Below are 26,586 nucleotides of genomic sequence, written 5' to 3'. Positions count from 1 at the left end.
TATTAAAACATTTAAAGAAATAAGTTGGTGAATAATTAGACACTTGTGTTTGTCACAATTTTTTGTTTATTTTTTAAGAAATTTATATATATTTTTGGATATTTATTAATTAACGTGTTCGATCAACTGTTGGTTTCATGCGTGGGTTGGATTCCTAGGGTTATAATGTCACTCTGTCACCACTGTTGGATACCTACTCTTGTATCACCTGTTGTTAACTTGTTATGATCCCAAAAAATTAGAAAAATTAAATAATTATTATAAAGTAAAATATTGGACAAGTGTTTCTTGCCTCATTTCTACCATAAAAATTGTAAAATGGAATGATCAAATTCTTCATTTCAGTCGTGTTGCTCTAGAACGTTTGGGTTACTTTTCATGTTTGGTCGTTGCACCTGCTCCTCCCGTCTAATCATAATCCTAACATTCTTGTCATGAAAAGTAAATAATAAATAAAACTCATAGGCACTTTTGATTTGACACGTATAATGGTATTAATACAAGAGAATGGAACATGTATATTTCATTATTAACTTTTGAATTCAATGATTAATTTTTAGCTAGACAAAAATTATGAAAATTATTGGAGTTATTTTTAGGTGGGATGATCTAATTTTTCTAAGCCACAAAGTTCTTCATAATAAGTAAGGGTGGAAGATCCCAACTAAACTTTTTGGCTCCCTCAGAAAGCAGAAACAATTCTTACGCTATACAGATATAATATTATTCACTTTTGGCTCCCTCAGATCAGGAACTTTTTAAGGAGTCACTTATCTTGGTAATATACCAAAGAAACAACCTTCACCCTATACAAATATAGTATTGTCCATTTTTAGCTCTCCGACTAACTTTAAAATATGTTGTGTCATAGAAGGGTATAGATACTACATATATCAATCACTTCACATTTGACTCCCCCAAATCAAAGACTTCCTAGGGAATCACCCGTTCTAGTATTACTTCAAGTTGAGTAGGCTTAATTGCGGAGTTCTGATGGGTCACGGCTTTAAAACACCCATCCAAACATAATATTATCAGTTTTTGGCTCTCCCGGACCAGAGACTTCTCAAGTGTCACCCATCCTGGTACTACTTCAGGTTAAACACACTTAACTATGGAGTTTTGATGGGTTCACAGCCATCACGACTTTAAAACGTGTTGTGTTATAAAAAGATGTAGAATATACATATGGCAACAATGTGAGATCATGAGACCCTGTAACATGCCTGTGCTCACCCACATCACATCCACCCACAAAAGTCGTCACATGTTAAAAACAAATTAATTGTGTTGAAAAATTACAACACACTACAAGTTGCTACAACAAAAAATCACAATAAGCTTGTGCTACGATCTATCAATCATAGTGACATTGGAAACTTAGTTTGATTAAGCAAACTTTGGATCAAAATTGGACTTGGAAAGTTTTGAGGCGGTTCACGTTGGATTTAGAGTTTGTAATAAATGAATGTAGTACTCCCTCTGTCCCATTTTAAGCAAGTGCAACCGATGTCTATTCAGATCGTGGTAGTGCAATTGTCAATTGTTCAGGCCAAATAGGTGCACCCAATTACTATTCGAATTGACCCGAAAATGCACTAGTTTCTCTATAAATAACCCTTTTTGCTAACATTTTCATTTGCACATTTCAGAAAATTTTTGCTGTTTTCTCTAGTTGAAGTGCTGCCGATTAGAAGAATGATCCCGATAACTTTCTAGACAATCGCAAGAAAAGTCCACTCAGTACCAAGCAGAAAAAATATTGTCTTAAAAGACATAATACAATTCTAGGTCCAATCTAGAATTAGTTCTTTATTTATTGTTTTTTTTTTCATTCTGATTTTTCATACTCTATCTGTCTCAATTTAGATATCACTTTTAGGAAGTAGAAATTTTTAAGAGGACATGCCTTGTTTCCTTAGAAAGTACTATGAATATTCAAGTTTGAAATTTTAAACTCCAAGGACATACATGAAAAGAGGTAAAATATAGTATTTGAAAAAAAAAAGGTGACAACTATTTTAAAAAAAAAAAAAAAAAAAAAATTGTCATTTTTTTCGAAACAAATGGAGTATTTATTAAACAGCAGCATCCGGCCCAAACATTATTTTACTCACGAATGCTCACATTATCAATTCATCGGACGCTGTGCTAACTTGTTAACAATCCATATCATGGGAATATCATGCCGAAAAAACATTAAAAGAAGATCTTAACTGCGTAGCATTGTGCATCATTTTCTGAAAATTTTAAAAAATCTGTGTAGTAGATGAATTATATGAGAACTATTATAAAATAAAGCAAGATATTTTCAATTTTTTTTTACTATTATAAAATAAAGCAAGATATTTTCAATTTTTTTAAAAAAAAAAATTGCATATGGCCGGCTAACTTTATGAGGTGTAATGATGGTATGTTATACCAATAATGGTATTGACAATTTTCTATTGGAATACAAATTCTAAGTTGGGCAATTCATGAATACAAAGTTTATCATGTCGAGTACATTTAATGATTAATTTATGTATATTCTATAATCTATCAACCAAAATGCGTTCTATCATTGCTTGCAAATATATATATATATATATATATATATATATATACTCTGTATATATTACACCATAATGTATATTGTGTTGGAGAAACATAAGTTTTTAAAACTTTATGAGGGTTTTTTAAATAAAGATCGTGATTCATGTGTAGAGATAAGTTTTATTTATAAAGAATATAATGATTCATTCAACTTAAGGATAAAAAACTTACATAAAGATTTGAATAAACCTTAAATCTCCCCTCTAAAATGAATGTTCGTACTTAATATTACTTCAATCAACTATTATAATCCTAATCCTAAAAGTAGGTGACATTTGTCCCCCTTGTTTGTCACCCTTTTCAAAATTGTACAAATGAACGATCTAATCAATTAATTACATGTGCCCAATAAGATTGTGGATGATATATATATATATACACACACACACCAAGTATTAATTTGTGTAGTATATAATCGGTGTGCATTTCTTTCCAATTAATAATATATACATCATCACCAATCTTATAAGCTGCACATGTAGTTGATTAGATCTTTAATTTTTAATTAATAATATATACATCATCCCGAATCTTATAAGGTACACATGTAGTTGATTAATCTTTCAATTAATATAAGATTCGAGATTGGAAAAAATGCCAATAGATTATATACTACACAAGTTAATACTTGGTGGTAAGTTTAGAAATACTAAAATAATATGAGTTACCACTACTACCTCACAGACTTTAGTAGTTTGTTAAGTAAATTTTAATTTAATCATAATAAATTACCATATGAATGACAATAATACATTCCATACGACCCCAACCAACTAATTATGCAATAAATTAGAAATACATTTAAAGATAGTGGGGAAGGGAGTATATATATATAGTAGCATCTTAAAATTAAAATAGTAATTATGCTTGTCTTCATTACAAATCAATTATATTTAGGGAGCTTTCGTAGTCCAATGATTGAGTTACTCCCCGTTGTTCTTAAGAGTCCTGCTTTGAGGTTTGACACTTCTACCTTCTAATATAATATTATTATCTTAAATATATATATATATTAATAAAAATAAAGATTAGCATTCACATTCCATATGTTGATCAAACCCTAAAACAATGAATTTTCTTTATATAACAGCCGAATAGAGTGGTTAGAATCAGATCATGCATGAGATCGTGTAGGGCTATGGGGAATGAAAGTTGATGTTTATTAGGACACTGACCATGACCATTGACCATGACCATTACAGTAGAGTGTGAAGAAGTTATAAAGAAACACTTGAATAAAGAATTTATTTATTTATTTATTATTATTATTATTTTATTATTATTATTATTTTTTTTTTGTCCTGACAATGGTTAGTAGGGTTAGAAGTTAGTGATTAGAGGAAAAAATGGAGGATGGCTCAAACTCGACCCTAACACCAAACCATGAGGCTCCCCCACCACCTTGGCTACAAGGCAAAGAAGTTTTCGTTATATACTAACGTTTTCGGAAATATTGAATAGGCACCATTTTATGCTAATACGCCCCAAGTGTAGTTATTACAAGAATTTTATTAGGGTATATTTTTATGTAGGCAAATTGCACAAAGCTTCCTGTGCTATTAAAAGGTTGCAAAGTACTTTCTTTCACGGTTTTGTGGCAACAAAATTTCTCAACTTATGAATAGTTACAAATTACCCTCCACTGACATACGAAAATTGAAATTTTTAGGGTTAAAAGTGGTCAGATGCATGCAGGTGACATATGAGATGATTATTTTGATAAAAACACTCTTGCACATGCTTATTTTACCCTTCACAATTGATTTTACAAATAAGAAGTTAGAAGGTGTTTGTTGCATACGTAAGAGTATTTTCGTAAAAAAACAATCAACCCATATGTCGCTTGTGTTGCACCCGACTAGTATTAACATCAAGAATTTCAATTTTCATATGCATGAGGGAGGTAATGTGCAAGTTTTAGTAAATTGAGAGTGTTTGTTGTCACTAAAAATAATAGAGGGGGTATTTTGTAAATTTTTGAAAGCATAGAGTGATTTATCACAATTTGAGGTTTCATGTAAATCAATGGTGTGCATAAATAAGCACGATCAATACAACTCTAAAGAGATAGTCTTATGACAATGCTCTTATCTCATATGATCATATCTGAAGATTGAGAGTTCAATAAGAATGAAATTTTTTTTTGTTTTGTTTAATTCAATGCGTATAGATGAGAGTACTGCATATATTCGGTATTAAATTTTTTATTATAAGTACTCAATGATATATTATGAAGTGCTTAAAGAAGCTGATACTGTCCCATGAATAAATAAATAACACAGTCAATATTATGTTAGGCACATTGTTTGTGATATATATATATATATATAAAATATCGGTTGTAACTTTGTGCGGATGGGATGACCTCTTGGTTTCTTGGATTTTACCTCCATGCTTTTGCATATCACCAACCTTCATCTACAGAGAAGTCTCTAAGAACCTTTTTTTTTTTTGGAAAATATATAGTCCCATAATTTAGCTGGATGGGACAAAAGTTCCATAATCGTTTGCAAAATAATTAGCTCCTTGATGAACTAATGTTCCCCACGTCTAATTATTAAGCTTGCAAGGACTCCCACACCCACACGCTTATACTTTCCGACTCCCTTAATTCACAATCTAATATTAATTAATAACATTTTATATATATTATCACAAAGGAATATTCAAATTTAAACAATTCCAGCAATTGGTCATTTTTGTGGTGCTTATTCTTTGAAGTTATCTCAGACACGATCCCCGGAAATCTGATAGTAACTTTTTTTTTTTTTTTTTTTTTTTTTTTTTTGAGTAAATGAATATATATATTATAAACAGGCCTAAAAAGCCAAAGAACTGATACCCCTCTTTTTTTTCCTTCAATATTGTCATGAAACAAGCATTCAATTTTTAAATTGCCCTCATGAAAAGGGAAGACTAATGATTACATAGATATATACTTTTGTGTATATATGCTCGTGAAGTGCTAATATTTCAATGAACGGAGTCAGTTCATGCCTAAGGGACACGTTCCCCGGACTAAGGTTGCTCATTAGATTTTGAATGTATATAATTTTTAAAATACCCCCTGAAAATATTTGTTTTTTTTAAAATCCTTCTAAATATTTGCATGCCCTTCTTCAGTCAAATTCTAATTTTTTTTAAGAGGCTATTTTGACCATATATACTTACAGATCTTCCAAGATTAATCTTATGCATATAATATTTCAATAAATTTTATTTTTAGGTTTTATTTTCAAGGTGCCAAATATTTGACGAATTCAACCACCCACCATCCTTTTATCGGATATTCTACTACAGGATCGTAAGTCTGTTTAGTTGATTTTTATTTTTATTTTTTTATTATCAAGTGCACTTTGAGGCATGGAAGAGGTACTGTATCTTGTCCTCATTGAATATCAGCACTCCTTGAATATTCAAAAATACTTTGTAAATGTATTCATAACTTTAAATAAAAAATATTATTTTGACATGTATCTAATATATCTTAGACATTTTGGCTACATATCCAATACATTTGGGATACTCGAAGGACAAACATTTAACATTTCTTAAAATGAAGTATTGAGACTAATATAGACCAAAATTTGTCCATGCAATATATCTTGTTTATCATAATTTTTTTAATAAATAAAAATGCTATTAACAATATATTTTACATGAATAGCCTCTTTATTAACTTAAGATTTTGAAATAGATAGTGGTTAACATAATCTCCGAGCAGGCAGGTCTTAAGTTTGAACCTTATTATCACCTTTATAACTAAAATTTAAACACATGATAGATTAAAATACAATTAAAGTTGAAACACTTGTTAGACCCAAAAAAAAAATGCCATACATGAAGGGACATGTTGAAGGATCTTTAATAAGAATGGCAAAATACCCTACTCCGTCATGTACTCGCGCCACCTTGCTCTATTTAGAACAGTTATGAGGGTAGTTAAATGATTTTGGATGGGAACGGGGTTAGGATTGAAAACCCGTATGATTATGGGGCAGAGGCGAGGACAGGAAAGGTCGCTCCGCCCCACTCCATTTATAGTAATAAATTACAATTTTGTCCTCTTACTTTGTTTTATGTTAAATAATATAAGGTATATATTAAGCAAATCCTAATATATTCTATTCTAATCACAAAATATCATTTTATATTATTCTTATTTGAGAACTTTTATGTATTATTTTGATATTTCTACAATAATATTGTCTCTAAGTTTCAATTGAGAAGTTAAATCTTATTTTTATCCGCATAAGGTAAAAAAAAAAATTACCATATTGAAAAATTGTTTCCTTAATTATTTATGTTAGGTTCGTAATATAATTACAAAAATGCTCTATAAAACTTGTCCCCGCTCCACCACACCTTGTTTAATAAACGATTTTAGACTGAGACGAGAATAACTATGCTAAATCGGGATGGAAATACCGAAATGGAGATGGAGATGACATTTCCCACCCCAAACCAACCCGTTGTCATCTATAATCCCTAACAACTTAAACTTTTAACATAAATAGTTATCAACACGATATATGTTGCAACTATATATCAACACACCCCTGTCATATCGTTTTGTAACTATGTTCTTATTTGTATCCTTTATTTATTGGGGGCGTGTTCAAGGATCTCTAACAACTTAAAATTTTATAACAGATCATTTTTAACACCCCTATTGCTTACACTATCGATTGAAACGACATAATAGGTCCACAACATTCTGTGAATTCAATGGTGTAAAACTCAATAGAAACATTCTGTTTATGGCGTGGCACTGTGGCAAATAGCAACATAGTTGGTCCACCAGTCTTTATATTTATAACACTATAAAATAAATAAATAAATATACCGACTTGACAAAAAGTAGCTAGGCACACGGTAAACAAGAAAAATATACTAATCAATCGTATAACACTATTTAATAGGACATGAAGATCACGCCCAAAGATGAAGTGACCATCCAACAAAATTGCCAAACCATACATTATAAATAATTAACACGGACAACAAAATAGGCAAAGTGTACCCCAAATAAATATATTGACTTTAAGTCGGTGTGTTGAAGTACTATAAGACTCATATTTCTGAACTCAACCGCCCAAATTTTTATTACCCAAAAGAAGTCTTGTAGTAGTACTATGGAAGGAGCTTCCATTAGACAATGGGAGCTTCAAGCTACCTCTTCCTCATCTACCACCACCACCACCTCCTCCTTCTCAATCACCGCCGCCAAAGCCACCACCATCTCCTTCTCCTCCCATTCAAGTACAGCCAAAGTTGTGGCACAAAAGGGCTCCAAGAGAGTAATAGAACCGAAAAACGAGAATGACAAGAAGAAGAAGGCTAAGAATGGTGACGATGGAAAGCAACCGGTTTATCACGGTGTACGTATGCGGAGTTGGGGCAAATGGGTGTCCGAAATCCGAGAGCCGAGAAAGAAGTCAAGAATATGGCTTGGGACTTTCGAGACACCTGAAATGGCAGCTCGAGCCCACGATGTGGCTACCATAGCAATCAAAGGCCACTCGGCTCATCTCAACTTCCCGGAGCTGGCTCATGAACTACCCCGTCCGGAATCCAAATTGCCCAAAGATATTCAAGCCGCTGCAGCCAAAGCAGCAGCCCAACTCGCTACGCCGAGGATCCATGAAGACGAATCTGAGCTGATCATGGCTCCCATCCCCCTGGATTCTATTGAAACTTCTTCACATTGCACCATTGAGTCACCAACTTCACCTCTACATTTTATGGATGATCCATTTTTGGACTTGAATGATATCTTCATCAACGTTAATTGTCAATTCGATGAGTTCTGTAGCGAGTTGCCGTGGCAGCTGGTTGGAGCCGAGTCTGTTGATAGTGAATATTGGCCTGAACAACCTTCCTTGTGGGATTAATGTTGATTGCCAATGTTGAGGCTTCTTTGTATTCAAGCAAAAACCAAATGGAGAAATCTCAAGTTTGATAACACTACACCTTTTTTTTTTCAATTGTTTGTGTATATTGCTCTTATATACTCATTTTATATATTATTTAAAAATACATATTTTGTGAAATGAAGAAAATGGGCACAAAGCGAAATTACTTTGTTTAGCACATAAAATGAGTGATAAGCACTTTAAGCATACTATAGGATGTTTTTTACACTTTATTCTAAAAACAATTGCTGTTTTGAATTCGAACACCTATTTTTTGTTAGGTAAAGAATTTTATATATATATATATTTGTGAAAATTTATTGCACATTGTAAAGTTTAGAATTTTAAATGTATATTTTATATATAATGAATATGTATCTTTAATTTATTTTTTTAATTATATATTTAATGAAAAATGATAACTATATTAAATTTTAATTGAGAATAATTTTTTCTTTTTTTATAATTATATAAAGAACTGAAGTTTTCATTCCATGTGATATACTCTTCACTGATCTAACCACTGTGAGAACAAATAATTTTTTTGAGATATATATATTTTTTTTTATCTCTATTTGACCGGTAAAAGAAATACATATATTAGAACTTATGAAATGTATAACTCTCAAGCTTAGAGAGAAATAATACACTATTAGAGTATATAGAGAAATATTTTATTATTTTTTTAGTAAAGGTGAGAAAAATCCTTAAAAGTGGGTTACATGTGCACATAACACCCTTATAGTATGAGATTATTAATATACCCACTCCTTGGGTTGAAAGAGTAAAAAGACAAAACGGGTCTTACAACATTACTTTATGTCATATTTTTGTTTGAGGGCTGCGTGTTTCCGCACAATTTCAAAAAATTAAAGGGATTATTAACACACTTTTTTACATAGGGGTGAAAGTATTACGCGGAGTATACACTAAGGGTATTTTCTGCACTTCACCCTAAATTTATACAAAAATTGCTTTATAGTGACCATAGAACTATGACAAAGTAATGAATTATCAAATCTAAAACTAAAATGCAAAGGAGGGAATATATTTCCACAAACATAAAAATAATTCGAATGTATCACTCTCGTAGTACTTATCATTTTCCTTTCAAAATTTTGCTTGAGGACTGTGGAGTGTCACAGAGGATAGACACAAAATGCTGATTTGCTATGAAACCGTGAATTGAGGGTGGTGTGATTGGGCCTAGCTTTGTTTTTGTTTAGGCTTAATTCTATACCTCGTAATGTTTTCTTTTGTATAACCTTCATTGTTTAGCCTTGACCGGTTTGGGCCTGTCCAGCCCTAGCTCAATCAATTTTTGGACGCCTGAAAATACCCCCTTCCATTTTATAAAATTGTCCTATCTTCCCCAAAATTAAACAAATAAATAGAGGCACAGGAGTATTTTTTAATCATCTTTTTGTAGACTTGACCGACATGAATTTATCCATATTTTACACTTTTATTGTATTATATCGAACGGTTCACAACACATATTTATGTGTATCGTGAGTCGTCAAATGTAACACAACATTTATCGTTTAATGTAATTCAACACCCGTGGTATACCGTAAAAAATCCGAACTCATGTTAAATAATATATATATTCAAATTATAATAAACTTTTGAAGTTTATGTTTATGTTAAGATATATATATATATATATACTTCCAAATAATGATTCAGTCGCAGAGCCCTTGGAATTACCATTAATTCCAAAAGCAACTCCACGATTACGAGCACTGCCTAAAGATCGATGCTAATAGTGAATAAGAGCTCAGGTGACATAAACAGAAAAGTATTAAGAACTACCATATGATTGATTAGATGATTTTATCATATAGAAGTTTAAGTTGTAAATATTTTGTTACGGATGTTTGGTTACTAGCTTGGGACAAAAACTTATATTTGTAAAATTATACAATTATAAACGTCCAAAAATAATGATGTGTTAAGATTTTTTTCAGTCACAAAAGATCTTTTGCGACGAAAATTATATATTTTGCTACAAAATTTTAAGTACTTAGTTTTGTTGTAGTGTGCTAAGCTCATTCAAAACTCGATCTACATTCGTTCATTAAGCAAACATAACGAGATTAAGCTTGTCTTGGGGCTTGTATAGTATGTTTCACGGCCTCATGGTCCTCAAGTCGGGCCCATCAGCAAACTATTTAACCTTAACGGGAGCTCAATTTTCTAAAATTGTCACAAATCCAAGTAGATTCAAGCTGAGCGCATGAATGAATGAACTGATTTAAAGAGTGATCCTAAATGGATTATTAAAATTTATATGGACCATTGAGACCGTCGGAAGCTTAAACAACGGAACAGATACATGTTTTTAATATAGTTTCAACAATTCGTTTTGACTCGCAAAGATTTATTCCGGATCCAAGACAGACAAACGAAACTAGCCAAAAGCTGATTTTTAAAAGTGTAGCTTCTGTTTTGGTGACGTACAAGACTCGTGGGTATCATCTTCAGAACTGTTAGTTAATTCAGTTTTAATGAGTAGGGATCTTGGTGATATATATATATATATATATAGGTCGACAGTACAGACTCATGATTATGTTAGTATCGATTTTGTTCTCCCGACTTAATCAAGTAGACCCTTATCACAGCTGTAAAGTGTAGATCAAGTGTCATTAGTCTATGATCAATCGAAACTACTGTATTAAAATATTTAAAGAAGTTAGTTGATGAATAATTTAGATACATATATGATATATATGTTTGTCACATGCAATTATTTAATTATTTTTTAAGAAAGTTATATACTCTTGGATACTAATTAAACGTGCTCAACTATATATTGGTTGCATGCATGGGTTGGATTCATAGGGTCATACTTTTACTTTGGCACCACTGTTGGATACCTACTATTGTGTCCTCTGTTGTTGACAATTTTTTATTTATTATAAAGCAAAACATTGGACATGTGTGTCCTGTCTCATCTGCACCATAAAGATGGTGAAAAAGAAATGATCAAATTCTTTTGAGATTTATCATTTATAGTACTTATCATTTATAAAAAAAATTGTATGAATAAATGCTAGAAGAAATTAATATCGAACAGATTCACATCTTATGTTCTGAAGTTCAAATTTTTTTAGAGCCACACTTTTAAGAGAGGCACGATATCATCATTGTCGGTAAAAAAAAAATGGTAGGAAAAAAAACTCCTCTTCACTGAAGTTCGCTAAACTTGTTCAATGTCCCAATATGACTAATTATATACAAGAACTAGAAGTCTCTGAAGGTCGTGCTGCTATCAGTCAAAATGCTCACCTCGTCAAATCATCATCTTGATATGAGGACAACTTGTGAGATTATTAACAATCCTTATCATAAGAATCTAATGCAGAAAAAAATTGAAGGACCAGCTTAACTCCATGCCATTGGGTGTCTATTTTTTGAATTTTTTAATGAAACTTTTTTAAAAAAATTGTAAAGTAGGTGAATTATATGAGAACTATTATAAAATAAAGCAAGATGGATGGTTTCATTGGAAAAAACATGCACATGGCCGGTTAACTTTATGTCTCTGTATTGAATGATTAATTTATGTATTCTCTAATCCAACAACCAGAATGTGTTGAATTATATTTTTTTTGAAAGATATAAATGTGCTCAATTATTGCTTGCACCACTAACAGTTAATGTACATTGTTATTGAAATCTAGTTTGTGCACTAATGTGACAACTAATTGATAGGGAATCAACCTTGGAATTAGGCTTATCTTGCTATTGTAATATTACACACTTTGGTCAACTGTTCTAATCCTAAAAGTAGGTGTCATTTGTCCTTTTAGTTTGTCATCCTTTTGAAAAATATATATGAAAGATCTAATCAACTACATGTGCCCAACGAGATTGGAGATGATATATATATATATATACATATATATATATTACTGTAATTGAAAGATCTAATCAACTACAAGTGTATCATATATTAATTGAAAGATCTAATCAACAAGAAGTGTACACTACAAATGTACCTTATAAGATTGGTGATGATATATATATATATACACACACATTATTGTAATTGAAAGGACAAGTGTATCATATATTAATTGGAAGATCTAATCAACTACAAGTGTACCCTATAAGATTGGTGATGATATATGTATATGTGTAAATATATATATATATATATATATATATATATATATATATATATATATATATATTAATTGGTAAGAAATGCACCTGGATTATACTAACTTGTGTAAGTTTACAGATACTGAGGGGGGAAAAAAAAAAAAAAAAAAAAACAACTTTAAAATATTGAATTTCACCTTTTACTTTGAATAAAAGTAAATGAAATATCACTAATAGACTTTGATAGTATGTAGGGTGAAAACAAATTACGATAGTCATATCAGTAATGTATCACGTACGAACCCAACTAAGCAATAATTATTTGCTTAATTCGACTGATGCAGGTGGAGATGCTGTGCAGCAACCAAACGGGCAATATAGCATCTCCTTTGTTCACCGCACATCAAAAACGAAAAATATATATATATATATATATATACTGCCTCCAAAAATAATGGTATGTTACACAATAAAAAATTATAAAGAATTGTAAGATTAATTAATAATAACCATACAATTATTCATTAGGAATTAAGCACATTTTGGATGGACGATAAAGAACAAAGGTGGATCCATTTCATATTTGGATTAAACCCTAAAAGAATGAAGTTAGGTCATATCGGCGGAAGAGAGTAGTTTGATTGAGATTATTTAGGGCCGTATGAAACAAATATTACAAATGTGTTTTAGCATACATGCAATATAGTATTCCCTTCGTTCACTACACATCAAACAGTAACACCAACAATGATAGTATATACTACACAATAACAAATTAGAAAAAATTAAAATATAGTGGGGAAGGGAATATATAGTAGTATCTTACAATTAAAATACCAACCTGTACAATTCTTCACATTCCATATGTTGAATTTTTGGTCACATATCAGCCGAACAGAGTGGTTAGAATGAGATGATGTAGGGCTATGGAGAATGAAAGTTAATATACATATAGGAGTATTCATTATTATTATTATTATTTTTTTCTAGTTAGGATTCACACACACTGCCTCTACTGAGGACCTCTTTTTGAAAAGTAGGAGCCTTATACCGCTAGACCACAGGTCTATTCATAAAATATTCATTTTGTTTATGGGAAAAAGGGAATACGCACCATTTTTATGCTAATACAACCCAAGTACAGTTATTACAAGAATTTTATTAGAGTATATTTGTATGTGACAAAATCAAAAGCGTGTACAGATAATTAGCACTATCAATATAATTCTAAGGAGGAAGTCTCATAATAAGACTCACCTTGTATATGAAGATTGAGAGTTCAAATCCTGATTGGCAATTCTTTGCCTTGCCTGGTATGTTCTTGTTGTAGATACCCGATAATCAAAGAAGATCCCCACTTATTGGGGTTTCTACGGCATGTCCGGTGTTGGTCATCTTGGGCACTGAAACAACACCAAATGACACCATTTAAGGCACCGAATGGGGCACAAATTGTGAGTTATGCGGTGCAAAAACTGTTAAATGATTTGATTGTGATTAATCCCTAAATGACCTAGATGAGATTATTAGGTCAACTTTTTACATAATTATTACATGCTACTTTACCCAAATTAAAATTACCGAACTAAGATCAATCACATAGCAAAATAATATGCAAGTAAAATTTAGAATGACGCCGAATTTTAGTGAGGAAACCAATTGGAAAATCTCAAGAATTTTTGCATTGTCCCGAGTTAATGATCCGCTATATTTAAAGCAAAGTACACCTCACTTTGACTCAGTATCACACCCCTTCACTTTACCAAGACTCAACTCGCTAGACGACACCGGCTTTGCGACATCTCATCCAATAACTTCAACTTCAGGCTCACTCCTTGATCCTTGTAGAAGGATTGCTGGTAGATCAACAACACTCCACGAATGCTTTGACCATTTTAAAGAGTGATCGCCCCTCAAATTAGATTTTGATGTAGAATGAAGAAATTATGCTTTCTCTGAATGATAACTAATGATGTCTTCAAATCCGTACTCCAATCATAATAAGAACAACACCCTAAATCATTCGTGTGTATGCTCTTAATAAAAAAATAGTCCAAAATCTCAAAAAGTTGGCTCTCAAGATAAACCAGAATTTTGTATGCAAAAAGCCGTAAAACTCTAAGTGAAAAAATATGTATTTATAGACTTTTGAAAGTCAAATTGTATTTGGAAAACAAGTCAATCTCGTGCATGATCATTATGGCAAAAGCCTGTCTACAAAGAGAAGCCAAAACAGATCGGGACTAAATTAGTTTCCTATGTAGTTTAATTGTAGTTGGAATTTAACTTCAACTCTAGCGTATCACAAGATTGCAAAAGATAGAGATTGGTTGATTAAACTAGAAAACAATTAATTAAAATGAAAGTTAAATAAAACTACTTAGATATAGGGATTTAAGAGATATGAAGACAGATCTTAGGGTGTTGGAATCACTACTAAGCTCATGTAATTAACCACTTGCTTTCTATTAATGGAGAATACATTGTTGTGAACAAAAAGCGATTACCAATTGCAATATTAAGCATGGACCATCTAATTTATGTATGAATTGTCTACCTAAACTAAGTGTAGCACAACCCATCAATTTTAAGCATGACCCATCTAAGTAGCAACAATTGTAGCACACATCAATCTAAAGAATCATGGAATTTGTAATAATAAGCCATGGAATATCTAAGTAAGCATAGATTGTCTACCTACCTACAAGCATGAATTAAATTGTAGAACAACCCATCAAGCATAAGTATAAACCATCAAATTAATTGACAAACCCATTCAATGAAATCTCATGCTTAGCCATCACTAGATTTTCAATCAACCACACATAGACATGCAATTAATATAGAAAAGTTAGTGTAGAGATCAATTCCCAAATAATCACACATAAAACAACATGTAATTAAATAGAGAATCAATAGAAAGAACTAATCCATATGAATCATGTAAGAAATAATTCCCAATTTAATCACACATAGACATGTAAATAAATTAGAGAATTAATAGGAAGAATTAAATCATAGAGATCATAGAAATATACCAAGATTCATTAAATTCACAAGGTTAGAACACTAATCACAACAATATATATAAATATCCAAAAATAAAAATACAAGGGTTTAGATTACACAAGACTTAGGGCTCATCCAAGCCCTAAGTATAGATCTAGCCAATCATGGAGGAGGTGGATGTGGTCATGGAATCAAGCTTCAAATATGGCTCCATCTTCTTCTTCTTCCTCTTCTTCTTCTTTTTCTTTGAAGCTCTAGAGATGGAGAGAGAGTGTGTGGTCTAGAGATGGATCTTGAGATGTGCCTCCACTTCCCTCTTTTCTTCTAACCCTAATCTCTAACTTTGCTAGAGAGAAAAATAAAAAATACAATGTAAAAAATAAAAAGATAAAAAGCTTCTACAAATGGGTCACTTCCCTTTATATAGAAGGTCATTTTCTTAGTCACTAAGTCAGGAATATAGTTCCAAAAATATCTAATCCCGTACTATGTGGTAGGTGGACTTTTAGGCGTGCACGGGAATAAGACAGCTCGCTGCCAGCAAAAGTTCGATCGATCAGAGAAAAAGTTCGATCGATCATAGAAAAGTTCGATCGATCCAACTTTGATCGATCTCAGAAAAAGCGATCGATCTCAGAAAAAGTTGGATCGATCCAACTTGGCAGATTTTCAGCATCAGCCTCTTTTTACTCCAAATCAACCTCCTTTTGCTCTGAATCATCACTAAGATTTAGTTTGACTCCAAAAAGGCCTTAAGAAACCATTTTTAGCCCATTTTAACATTATTGACCTGAAATAAACAAAAACACAAATAAGTACTAAAATGGGAAAATAAGATAGATAAAGGTCCTAGAACACTCAAGCTTAAGGGGTTTAAAAGTGCACTTTTCAGCGCTCATCACACCCCCCAAACTTAAATATTGCTAGTCCCTAGCAATGAACTACGAGGTAAAGAAATTAAATGAACAACTAAACAACTACGAACTAGAGAGCAATAAATGATAGCATCACTTTCGTAAGGAACACGATTACACTTAGCACATGCAACAAGCCTTTTAAACCCCTAGGTTACCCCTAGTGGACGAGTGAAGTCTCGTGAGGGTTTCCAGAAATGATACCCACAAATATTAAGCTCATTCTCACAAAAGAGGCACCAATATTGCAAACAAACATTGAGAGAAAACTACCTCAAGTATGCAATTTTTCAACCATTTCCAAGCAATCTCCCAAAATCTCAGCATCAAACAAGCAAGTATGGTCCTCCACACATCAAGAAAATGATTATGCAAATCAAAACAACTCTAGAATCCTTTTTGAGTGGACCGGCATCAAATATGTTGCTATCTTAGCCAACTAAAAAATTAATCACATCCTTACCCTCAAACTAGTACACAAATCTAGTACCGATCATTAAGACAAAAAGTGGACATTTTATTAAAGCTTTATTATTTTAAATGCGCTTATTCTTTTCACTCGAATTATTATTATTATTATTATTATTATTTTTTTTTTTTTTTTTTTTTTTTTTTTTTAGGATCAAAGATAGAAGTATGGTGTAATGTGTTGATCTATTAAGCTTTCTAGCAATTCATGAGGTCGAGCGTTAGGTTAATGACTCCCAATCAGACAGCTTTAGGGTATTAGGCGTTCAAACACCCCTACGGACTTACAAGCTCAAATCAACTAAGTTACAAATCAAAACAACCTCCATCTAATCATTTCCCACTTCTCACCTTTTGGGAGAAGTCCTCACTTTTATTACTTTTGCAACTTCTTCTTTTTTTTTTTTTTTGGTAAGCAAGTTCAATTATTAACCTAGATTTTGGGCCCTCCACCTTTCGGCGCGAGAAATTCAGTGCTTGATGAGGCTAGAATTCCGGCTACTTAGTGAAAAAGGGTTGTTATCTACCTTTATTAAGAATGAAAGCTTTCAATGCACTACTAGCCCAATTGGGATATAACCAATTTAATAATCAATAAAGTATGTACCCCACAAATGAATGCTAGTGTGCGCCTATGCTAGTGTAGAATCCTAGAATGAACTCAAAACAATCACAAAATCAAGATGATGTGGACCACAAATGCAAGCAAGATATCAACCTTTCAAAAAATTTACTCATAAATGGCATCCACAAGGCATATAAGGAGTATTAGACTCTCAAGTCAAACAATTTTTAAATTCTAAGCAATATAATCCTCAAAAGATCAAAATCATCGCTAACATCAATCTCAAATTTCAATCATGCATTTAAGTCTCAAACTTAAGTAGAATGCAACAAAGACACCTTACCCCCAAACTTAAACCGCACATTGTCCTCAATGTGCAATGAGAACAATGGAAAAGATGGAAAGAGTATACCATGGTGGAAAAGACATGAAGCCCGGCAATGATCCAATATGAAAAGGGTCTCCCCCAAACTTGGAATCAACAATCTATTTGAATAACCACACTAACAAACTCACATCAAATATCAAATGCGATAAGAATAATCAAATCATGCATTCTAAGGCAATATAACACAATATGAAAGAGAAATATGAAATCAAGCCCTACCTAAAGTATGAAAGTAGCATGACTACACATAAGGGCACGATAGTGAATTTTTTTTATTTTTTTATTTTTATGAAATCAAGTATATACAAAATTCGAGAAGAAAAAAGTATAAAATGCATGAACAAAATGCAAAAAGAAAAATAAAGAAGGCAAAATGTAATGAAAGAATATGTACAATGAAAGAAATGAAAAACAATATGTACAATGCAAGTATATACAAAATTTTCTTATTCCTTTTTTTTTTTTTTTTTTTTTTTTTTTTTTTTTTTTTTTTTTTAAGTATATACAATGAAACAAAATACAAGAAAAATAAAAAAATAAGAATGAATATGAACATATATGATACAAGAGATAAAAGACACAATGTGTCATGTCGGTGCTAAGTTTAACGTCTCTAACAAGACGGATTGCTATTTTGAAAAACCGTGTTCTTTTTTTTTTCAAATTAAAAATTAAAAAATTAAAAATTAAAGTTAAACAAAATATTTTTGGATTTTTTGGAAATAAGATAAAATGAAATAAAATAAATGAAAAATATTTTTGGGATTTTTTTTTTTAAAAAAAAAAAAAAAATTTGAAACAAAAATAAATCTTGAAAGTAAAAATGAAAATAAAATAAAATAAAAATCTTTTTGGAGTTTTCGAAAATAAAATAAAATAAACAAAAATATTTTTGTATTTTTAACAAATTTTAAAACTTTTTTTTTTATATAAGAGAAAAGAGAGTAAATAAAATAAAATGAATAACAAAAGTCAAAGAAGATGAAAAATAAAATAAAATAAAAATAGAAAGAAGAAAAAGTCAAAAATTCAAAGAGACGAAGCTGTGATCGATCTTGACTTGGATCGATCACACCATTATCGATCTATGCTCGCACGATGGGATAGAAAGTATGAAATTTGCAGTGCTTTGAAAATTTTTGTAAGTATGGAATCTCGATCGATCCAATAATGAAGTTGGATCAATCGAAGAACTTTAAATCGATTTAGGAATGTTTTCGATCGATCTGACATAGAGCTGAAATATACAGGTTGATGCAGGCTCAAAATTTTTCTAAGTGTTGAAACTACAGATATATCGATCGAACTTGATGTTTGGATCGATCGAAGGTCTTCTGATCGATCTAACTGAGAACTGAGATCTGAAGATTTTCTTGGATCGATGAGACAGAGAGTGATTTGGATGTAGGTTTGTTACAGGAATGAAGTTCGATCGATCGAACTCTCATTTGAGATCGATCGAACTTATGCAAAATGCTCAATTTTCAATATGAAAGTGCAAAAAACCCTATGCTAAGCCCCAATGATAACAAAAATAGAGATTGAAAAATGGATAGAAAAATGTACACAAAAACAAAAAATAAAAATAAAAAGAAATGAGGGAGGAATAGAGTTTTGAAACTTTACGAATACTAGTATTTAACGTATCTAGCAAGACGTTGGGTCAACTCACTAATCAAAATAATCAAAAATCGGATATGAAACATCCTTATTGATCTTCTTTTCCATTTTCTCATTTAATGCCTCACTTATGACAATGAAATCATCCTCCAAAAGAATGACTTGAAAAGAAATGAAAGAGATGATATTGTTCCTTTCATCCACGGTCTTGAAAACAAAATCAATAATGGTTGGGCTTGCCTCTTTATTGTGTTCTTGAAACACATTCAAATGATCACTCACTTTGATAATTGGTGAGGCATTGTCTTTCAAAGACTCATTTGGAATATCAAGAAACACCTTCTCTTCATCCTTTTTCTCCTCCTCAAAAATCACCATCTCCTCACCTTCCAAATTAGCTAAGGAGTCCATTAAAAAGTTTATTTCATTTTTAGAGCTTTTAAGGTTAAAACCACAATTTTTATACATTTCAAAAAGGTACCCCTCAAGAGGGTCATTAGAGACAATAAAAGGAAGGCCCTCTTCAACAAGTTCCTCCTCCTCATTTCCTACCTCAAGTGTGGTCAACATTTCCTCACTCTCTAAAGTAGCAATATCCGAGATAGAATCATAATCAAAATAAGGAAAGTCCTCATTAATCATGTTATGCTCTATTGGATTGGCCACTAACTCACTTGCCACTTCCTCCTCTATACAAGATAGAGTGCTAGACATTAGATCACTTGTCGCATCCTCCTCTTCACTCTCATCATCCTCATCTATATACATTGAAGTTCTTGCCATTTTTTCATTTGCCTCTTCCTCCTCCTCTTGATGAGAAAGAATACTTGCAATTTGCTCAACTTGAGCTTCAAGCTTGGCTAAAGTTTGAGAATGAGAATTAATAAGTGAAGTTTGTGAAATATGCACATCAAGTAAAGCTAACACTTTTTCTTCAAATCCGGGTGAGTACCTAGAAGGTGGTGGAATTGGTTTATCATAAAATGGTGGTGGAGGGCAATAGTCATAAGAAGGATTAAATGAATGATCAAGTCCATAATAAGATGATGCATGAAATGAATTGGACTTAATCTCATAAGAATTAAAATATAATGGAGGAGCATAAGGTGAAGGAATATAATTTCCCCCTAAACTTGGATCAAACAATTCTTCCATTCATAATCAAAATTCAAATGCAAAAAAGAAAAAAAAAAAAAAAAAAAAAATAGCCTCCACAAAGGCTTATGCTTGGACTTAAAATAAAGCAATAGAATAAGCCTCAACAAGAGCTATCACAAGCATACAAAGAAGTGAAACAATTAAAATACAAGAGTTCTAAGAATTGCTCACAACGGTCCTTAAGCAACTTCAAATTTTAATGTTAACTTTAAGCTCCAATGATTGCTTCAAGTTCCAAAGTTTGCCTTCTTTGTAGTCAAGTACCTAATTGACAAATAATATCAAGAATGAGAAATGAATATACAATGGAAAATAAAATAAAAATATAAGCAATCCAATGAATACTATTGTCTAGTTTAATTCCAGCAAAACTGTTAATCCCCGGCAACAGCGCCAAAATTTTGACGATTGCCGCTTGATATACGCCAAAATAATGTTGTGAATGTGCGGTTCAAGAAAAGCCTTTTGGGTCAAGTTTAAATTTATAAAAACCACTACCAACACTATTACTAAAGTAGTAAGAGTGAGTAGGGATCGTCCCAAGGGATTATACGTGTTGGAATTTAACTTCAACTCTAGCATATCACAAGATTGCAAAAGATAGAGATTGGTTGATTAAACTAGAAAACAATTAATTAAAATGAAAGCGAAATAAAACTAATTAAATATAGGGATTTAAGAGATATGAAGAGAGGTCTTAGGGTATTGGAATCACCACTAAGCTCGTGTAATTAACCACTTGCTTTCCATTAATGGGGAATACATTGTTATGAACAAAATGCGACTACCAATTGCAATATTAAACATGGACCATCTAATTTATGTATGAATTGTCTACCTAAACTAAGTGTAGCACAACCCATCAATTTTAAGCATGACCCATCTAAGTAGCAACAATTGCAGCACACATCAATCTAAAGAATCATAAAATTTGCAATAATAAGTCATGGAATATCTAAGCAAGCATAGATTGTCTACCTACCTACAAGCATGAATTAAATTGTAGAACAACTCATCAAGCATAAGTATAAACCATCAAATTAATTGACAAACCCATTCAATAAAATCCCATGCTTAGCCATCACTAGATTTTCAATCAACCACACATAGACATGCAATTAAAATAGAAAAACTAGTGTAGAGAGCAATTCCCAAATAATCACACATAAGACAACATGTAATTAAATAGAGAATCAATAGAAAGAACTAATCCATATGAATCATGTAAGAAATAATTCTCAATTTAATCACACATAGACATGTAAATAAACTAGAGAATTAATAGGAAGAATTAAACCATAGAGATCATAGAAATATACCAAGATTCATTAAATTCACAAGGCTAGAACACTAATCACAACAATATATATAAATCTCCAAAAATAGAAATACAAGGGTTTAGATTACACAAGACTTAGGGCTCATCCAAGCCCTAAGTATAGATCTAGCCAATTATGGATGAAGTGGATGTGGTCATGGAATCAAACTCCAAATATGGCTCCATCTTTTTCTTCTTCCTCTTCTTCTTCTTTTTCTTTGAAGCTCTAGAGATGGAGAGAGAGAGTAGTCTAGAGATGGATCTTAAGATGTGCCTTCACTTCCCTCTTTTCTTCTAACCCTTATCTTTAACTTTGCTAGAGAGAAAAATAAAAAATACAATGTAAAAAATAAAAAGATAAAAAGCTTATTTACAAATGGATCACTTCCCTTTATATAGAAGGTCTTTTTCTTAGTCATTAAGTCAGGAATATAGTTCCAAAAATATCTAATCCCGTACTATGTGGTAGGTGGACTTTTGGGCACGCACGGGAATAAGACAGCTCGCTGCCAGCAAAAGTTCGATCGATCAGAGAAAAAGTTCGATCGATCAGAGAAAAGTTCGATCGATCCAACTTTAATCGATCTCAGAAAAAGCAATCGATCTTAGAAAAAGTTGGATCGATCCAACTTGGCAGATTTTCAGCATCAGCCTCTTTTTGCTCCGGATCGTCACTTAGATTTAGTTTGACCCCAAAAAGGCCTTAAGAAACCATCTTTAGCCCATTTTAACAATATTGACCTGAAATAGACAAAAACACAAATAAGTACTAAAATGGAAAAATAAGATAGATAAAGATCCTAGAACACTCAAGCTTAAGGGGTTTAAAAGTGCACTTTTCAGCGTTCATCACATCCTATTGGTGTTCAATTGCTCACACATGGCAACCCACCAATATTCAACTTATTTTCATCAATTGTTTTTCTGGATCAAAACAATAAACTTCTCATCTTCACTATTCATATTCCCTTTTGCTCTTTATCGGGCTTGGAGCAAACTCATTCATTCTTTACACCCCTTGCCCCATCTTGAGAACTAGCACTCACTCTTAGTTTGTCCCCAAAACTTGTTCTTCGTAGGCTTCATCTCTATTACATTTGCCCCATCTTAAAAACGAGCATCATCCGGCTTGTCCCAAGACTTGTTCCTCATGGGCTTCACACCATTACCTTATTCATACATTCGTGTCATCATCAACTCTGATTAAATCTCCATAGCACCTCACGATCATCTTCTGCTCTGATAAACTTCGCACCAATTTTCTTCTACTAATCTTCAGGACTAATCACAGGCTCTGACCCACTATCGGCTCTGATGCTAGTTGTTAGGGATAATTAACTCCCTCCAATCCACTCAACAGTCGGTTGTTGTTGAGAGTTAAATCCCTCCTTCATCACACACAACGGAAGCATCATCACATCACATCAACACAAGCATATATGGAGATAACAATCATATATATTCACGCACAACACAATATTTTACATAGTTCACCCAACTCTAGGGTTACGTCGATGGGAAAGAGAGATTTCACTATTATGAATCAAGGAAAAGAATATACAATCACATGTCAAAACCCCACTCACTCACTCATCATTTTTTTTTAGACTACATGTATACACTCGAGAATTACATATACTCTCCCATCTCCTCACAACACTCACCCTTAATTCCCTTACATCTTCTCTCTTCTCTCTCTCTCTCTAAACTCCTTGTACCCATCTATATTTATAAAGTCTTCAAACCCAATTTTTTGTTAGATAAATATTCCCCAACTTACCTATAAGGAGTTTCCATGATGATCACAATTCTAAAATTGAAACATAATGGGATACAATTTCCTCTACAAATTTTAGCCTTTCAAAACGAAAAAAGAAACTAATTTTCTGCACATGAATTTTGAGCCACAAACGCAACAGTTGTTGCATCCGAGAAGTAATCCACCCTGTGTGGAGAGTACACATTTTCAATTGGGCTGAGGATCATAAGGCAGAAAAGACGTATATAGGACCATCAATTATACACATTATAAAAATTAAAAAAAAAAAATTCTAATAAATCGTAGGACTATTTAATAGAACACGTAGATCACGCCCAAAGATGAACCGTCGATGGAACAGACCAAACCATATAGTATAAGGAATTAACATGGACAACAAAATAGCAAGTGTGTACCGCTTTTACGCTTTAGGCCCCATAGAAATATATTCACTTATATTCCATTTTGTTGATGAACGCATTATAAAGAAGTTCACGTTCCTAAACTCCTATAGCCTCCAAAAGAAGTCGTCCACTACGGAAGAAACTTTCATTAGAAAATGTGAGCTTCAAGCTACCTCTTCCACCTCTACCACCACCACCACCACCACCCCCTCTTCCTCTTTGTTCTCAATCATTGTCGCCACACCCACCACCATCTCCTTCTCCTTCTCCCTGTCCCCCTCATGCTCTTCTTCAACAAAGAGTACTACCAAAATGGTGAGACAAAATGGCTCCAAGAGAGTTATAAGAGCGAAAAATGATAATGACAATGACAATAACAATCACAAGAAGGCTAAGAATGGTGACGACAGAAAACACCTTGTTTATCAAGGTGTACGAATGCGGAGTTGGGGCAAATGGGTGTCCGAAATCCGGGAGCCGAGGAAGAAGTCAAGAATATGGCTTGGGACTTTCGACACTCCTGAAATGGCAGCTCGAGCCCACGATGTGGCTACCATAGCAATCAAAGGCCACTCGGCTCATCTCAACTTCCCGGAGCTGGCTCATGAACTACCCCGTCCGGAATCCAAATTGCCCAAAGATATTCAAGCCGCTGCAGCCAAAGCAGCAACCCAACTCGCTACGCCGAGAATCCATGAAGCCGAATCTGAGCTGATCATGGCTCTCATCTCCCTTGATTATATTGAAACTTCTTCACATTGCACTACTAAGTCATCAACTTCACCTCTACATTTTATGGATGATCCATTTTTCGACTTGAATGATATCTTCATCGACTTGAATTATCAATTTGATGAGTTCTGTAGCGCATTGTCATGCCAGCTAGTTGGAGATGAATCTGTTGATAGTGAACATTGGCCTGAAGAACCTTCCTTATGGGATTAAATATTAATAACTGCCAATACTGATGGGTCTCCCATAATACCATCATGATATTGCCAATGCTGCTGCTTCTATGTATTCAAGCAAAAACCAAATCAACAAGCTCAACTTTGATAACACTACATGCACCCTTTTGGTTTGGTAAATTTGATAATAAGAATTTGGATTTGCATGGTAGAAGGGTCAAAGGTCCTTGACCTCTTTCTTTTTTCTTTTTCTTTTTTTATGAATTATGACAAAAAAAAATTTGGGCAGCACTTGCTTGTTTCAGTTTTCTGATTTTATATCATTAAAAAATTGTACAAAATTTGTTTGCTCGACAATTTCTAAAACTCTCAGTTAAATAAAAAGAGAGCTGTTTTATATATACATATATATATATATATATATGGGATAACCGCAAGAAACATCCTTACTATATACAGAAGGCGCATAAAACTCCCTACAATTTTTTTTGGTGTAAAAAACTCCTATTATTTTGTAGGGTTAATTCTACCTACAACCCCTGACGTTTGTTTATATTCCACTTACACCCCCTCTACGTTTTAATATTCCACCTACCTTTAGGTTTTGGTTTATGCAACAAATTACCCCCTACCTTTAAGCAACTAACGGCGTCAGCATGAACAAATTGGTAGAAGATCAATTTTGACCTTCCAATACTTGAAATGACATTTTTAACCTCATTGACCAATGCAAATTTACAAAATTACCCTTAACTTATAAACTCAAAAGGATAATCGTGCCTTTGTTAAGCGCTGAATATTGCATATTCGAACCCATAAACGTGCATATGTTGAGACCTTAAATGATACTTCTATCCAGTTTTATACTAATTTTAGTATATTTGTCTTTTGTAGGTGATTTCCCGAAGAACAGGACAAAATCGTGATTCTAGAGATTAAATATTGTTTCTCAAGCTTATGGAGTTGTACCAGACCATCTGAGGCTAGTTCGGAGTCAATCATGGGATTTTAGATAAGTTCAAGTGCCAGAGCTCGAACACAACCCTTTGTGCTCGAGCACAAAGTGGACTGAAACAAGAAAAGTGCCTAAGGCAAAAAAGCTTGAGCCCTAAATTTTATGCTTGAGCAAAAAATAAAAAGCTGAGCATTTCTCAAAAGGCTCGAGCACAAACTCTCCTAGGAAGATGAAAAGACGCTTCAAAAATTCCAATTACCAGAGCTCGTGCTTTTCTCAAAAAGCTCGAGCATAAATCCACCTGGGAAAATAAAAAGACGCTTCGAAAATCCAAGATGCAAAAGCTCAAGCTTTTCTCAAAAAACTCGAGTACAAGTTCAAAAAGCTCAAGCATAAGATTTTGTGAATCTTGTGCTCGAGCACAACTTCAAGGAAGGTCAAAAATATTCTAAGTGTTGAAGAAAAAGATGTGTAGAAAATAGTTGATGGAAATTTGG

The 26,586-nt window shown here is 32.7% G+C and overlaps 2 protein-coding genes across 2 annotated transcripts; both read left to right on the top strand.

The window, feature by feature from the left end:
* Window positions 1-7,730: 7,730 nt before the first annotated feature.
* Window positions 7,731-8,489, top strand: LOC132305442 (ethylene-responsive transcription factor ERF038-like). The gene has a single exon (XM_059803084.1). It carries the CDS (start codon window positions 7,731-7,733, stop codon window positions 8,487-8,489), a length of 759 nt encoding a protein of 252 aa, XP_059659067.1.
* A 5,764-nt stretch (window positions 8,490-14,253) lies between these two features.
* On the top strand, window positions 14,254-25,171 carry LOC132305441 (ethylene-responsive transcription factor ERF035-like). The gene is made up of 3 exons (XM_059803083.1): window positions 14,254-14,482; window positions 20,286-20,343; window positions 24,409-25,171. Exons 1-3 carry the CDS (start codon window positions 14,254-14,256, stop codon window positions 25,169-25,171), a joined length of 1,050 nt encoding a protein of 349 aa, XP_059659066.1.
* Window positions 25,172-26,586: the final 1,415 nt, after the last annotated feature.

The sequence above is a fragment of the Cornus florida genome, unplaced genomic scaffold, assembly GCF_030987335.1.
Source record: "Cornus florida cultivar Cherokee Brave unplaced genomic scaffold, ASM3098733v1 CherokeeBrave_3.0.0_Hap2_Chr04, whole genome shotgun sequence".
NCBI classification, from domain to species: Eukaryota; Viridiplantae; Streptophyta; class Magnoliopsida; order Cornales; family Cornaceae; genus Cornus; species Cornus florida.
The sequence above is the reverse complement of the archived record's forward strand: the minus strand, read 5'-3'. Positions and strand labels throughout refer to the sequence as shown.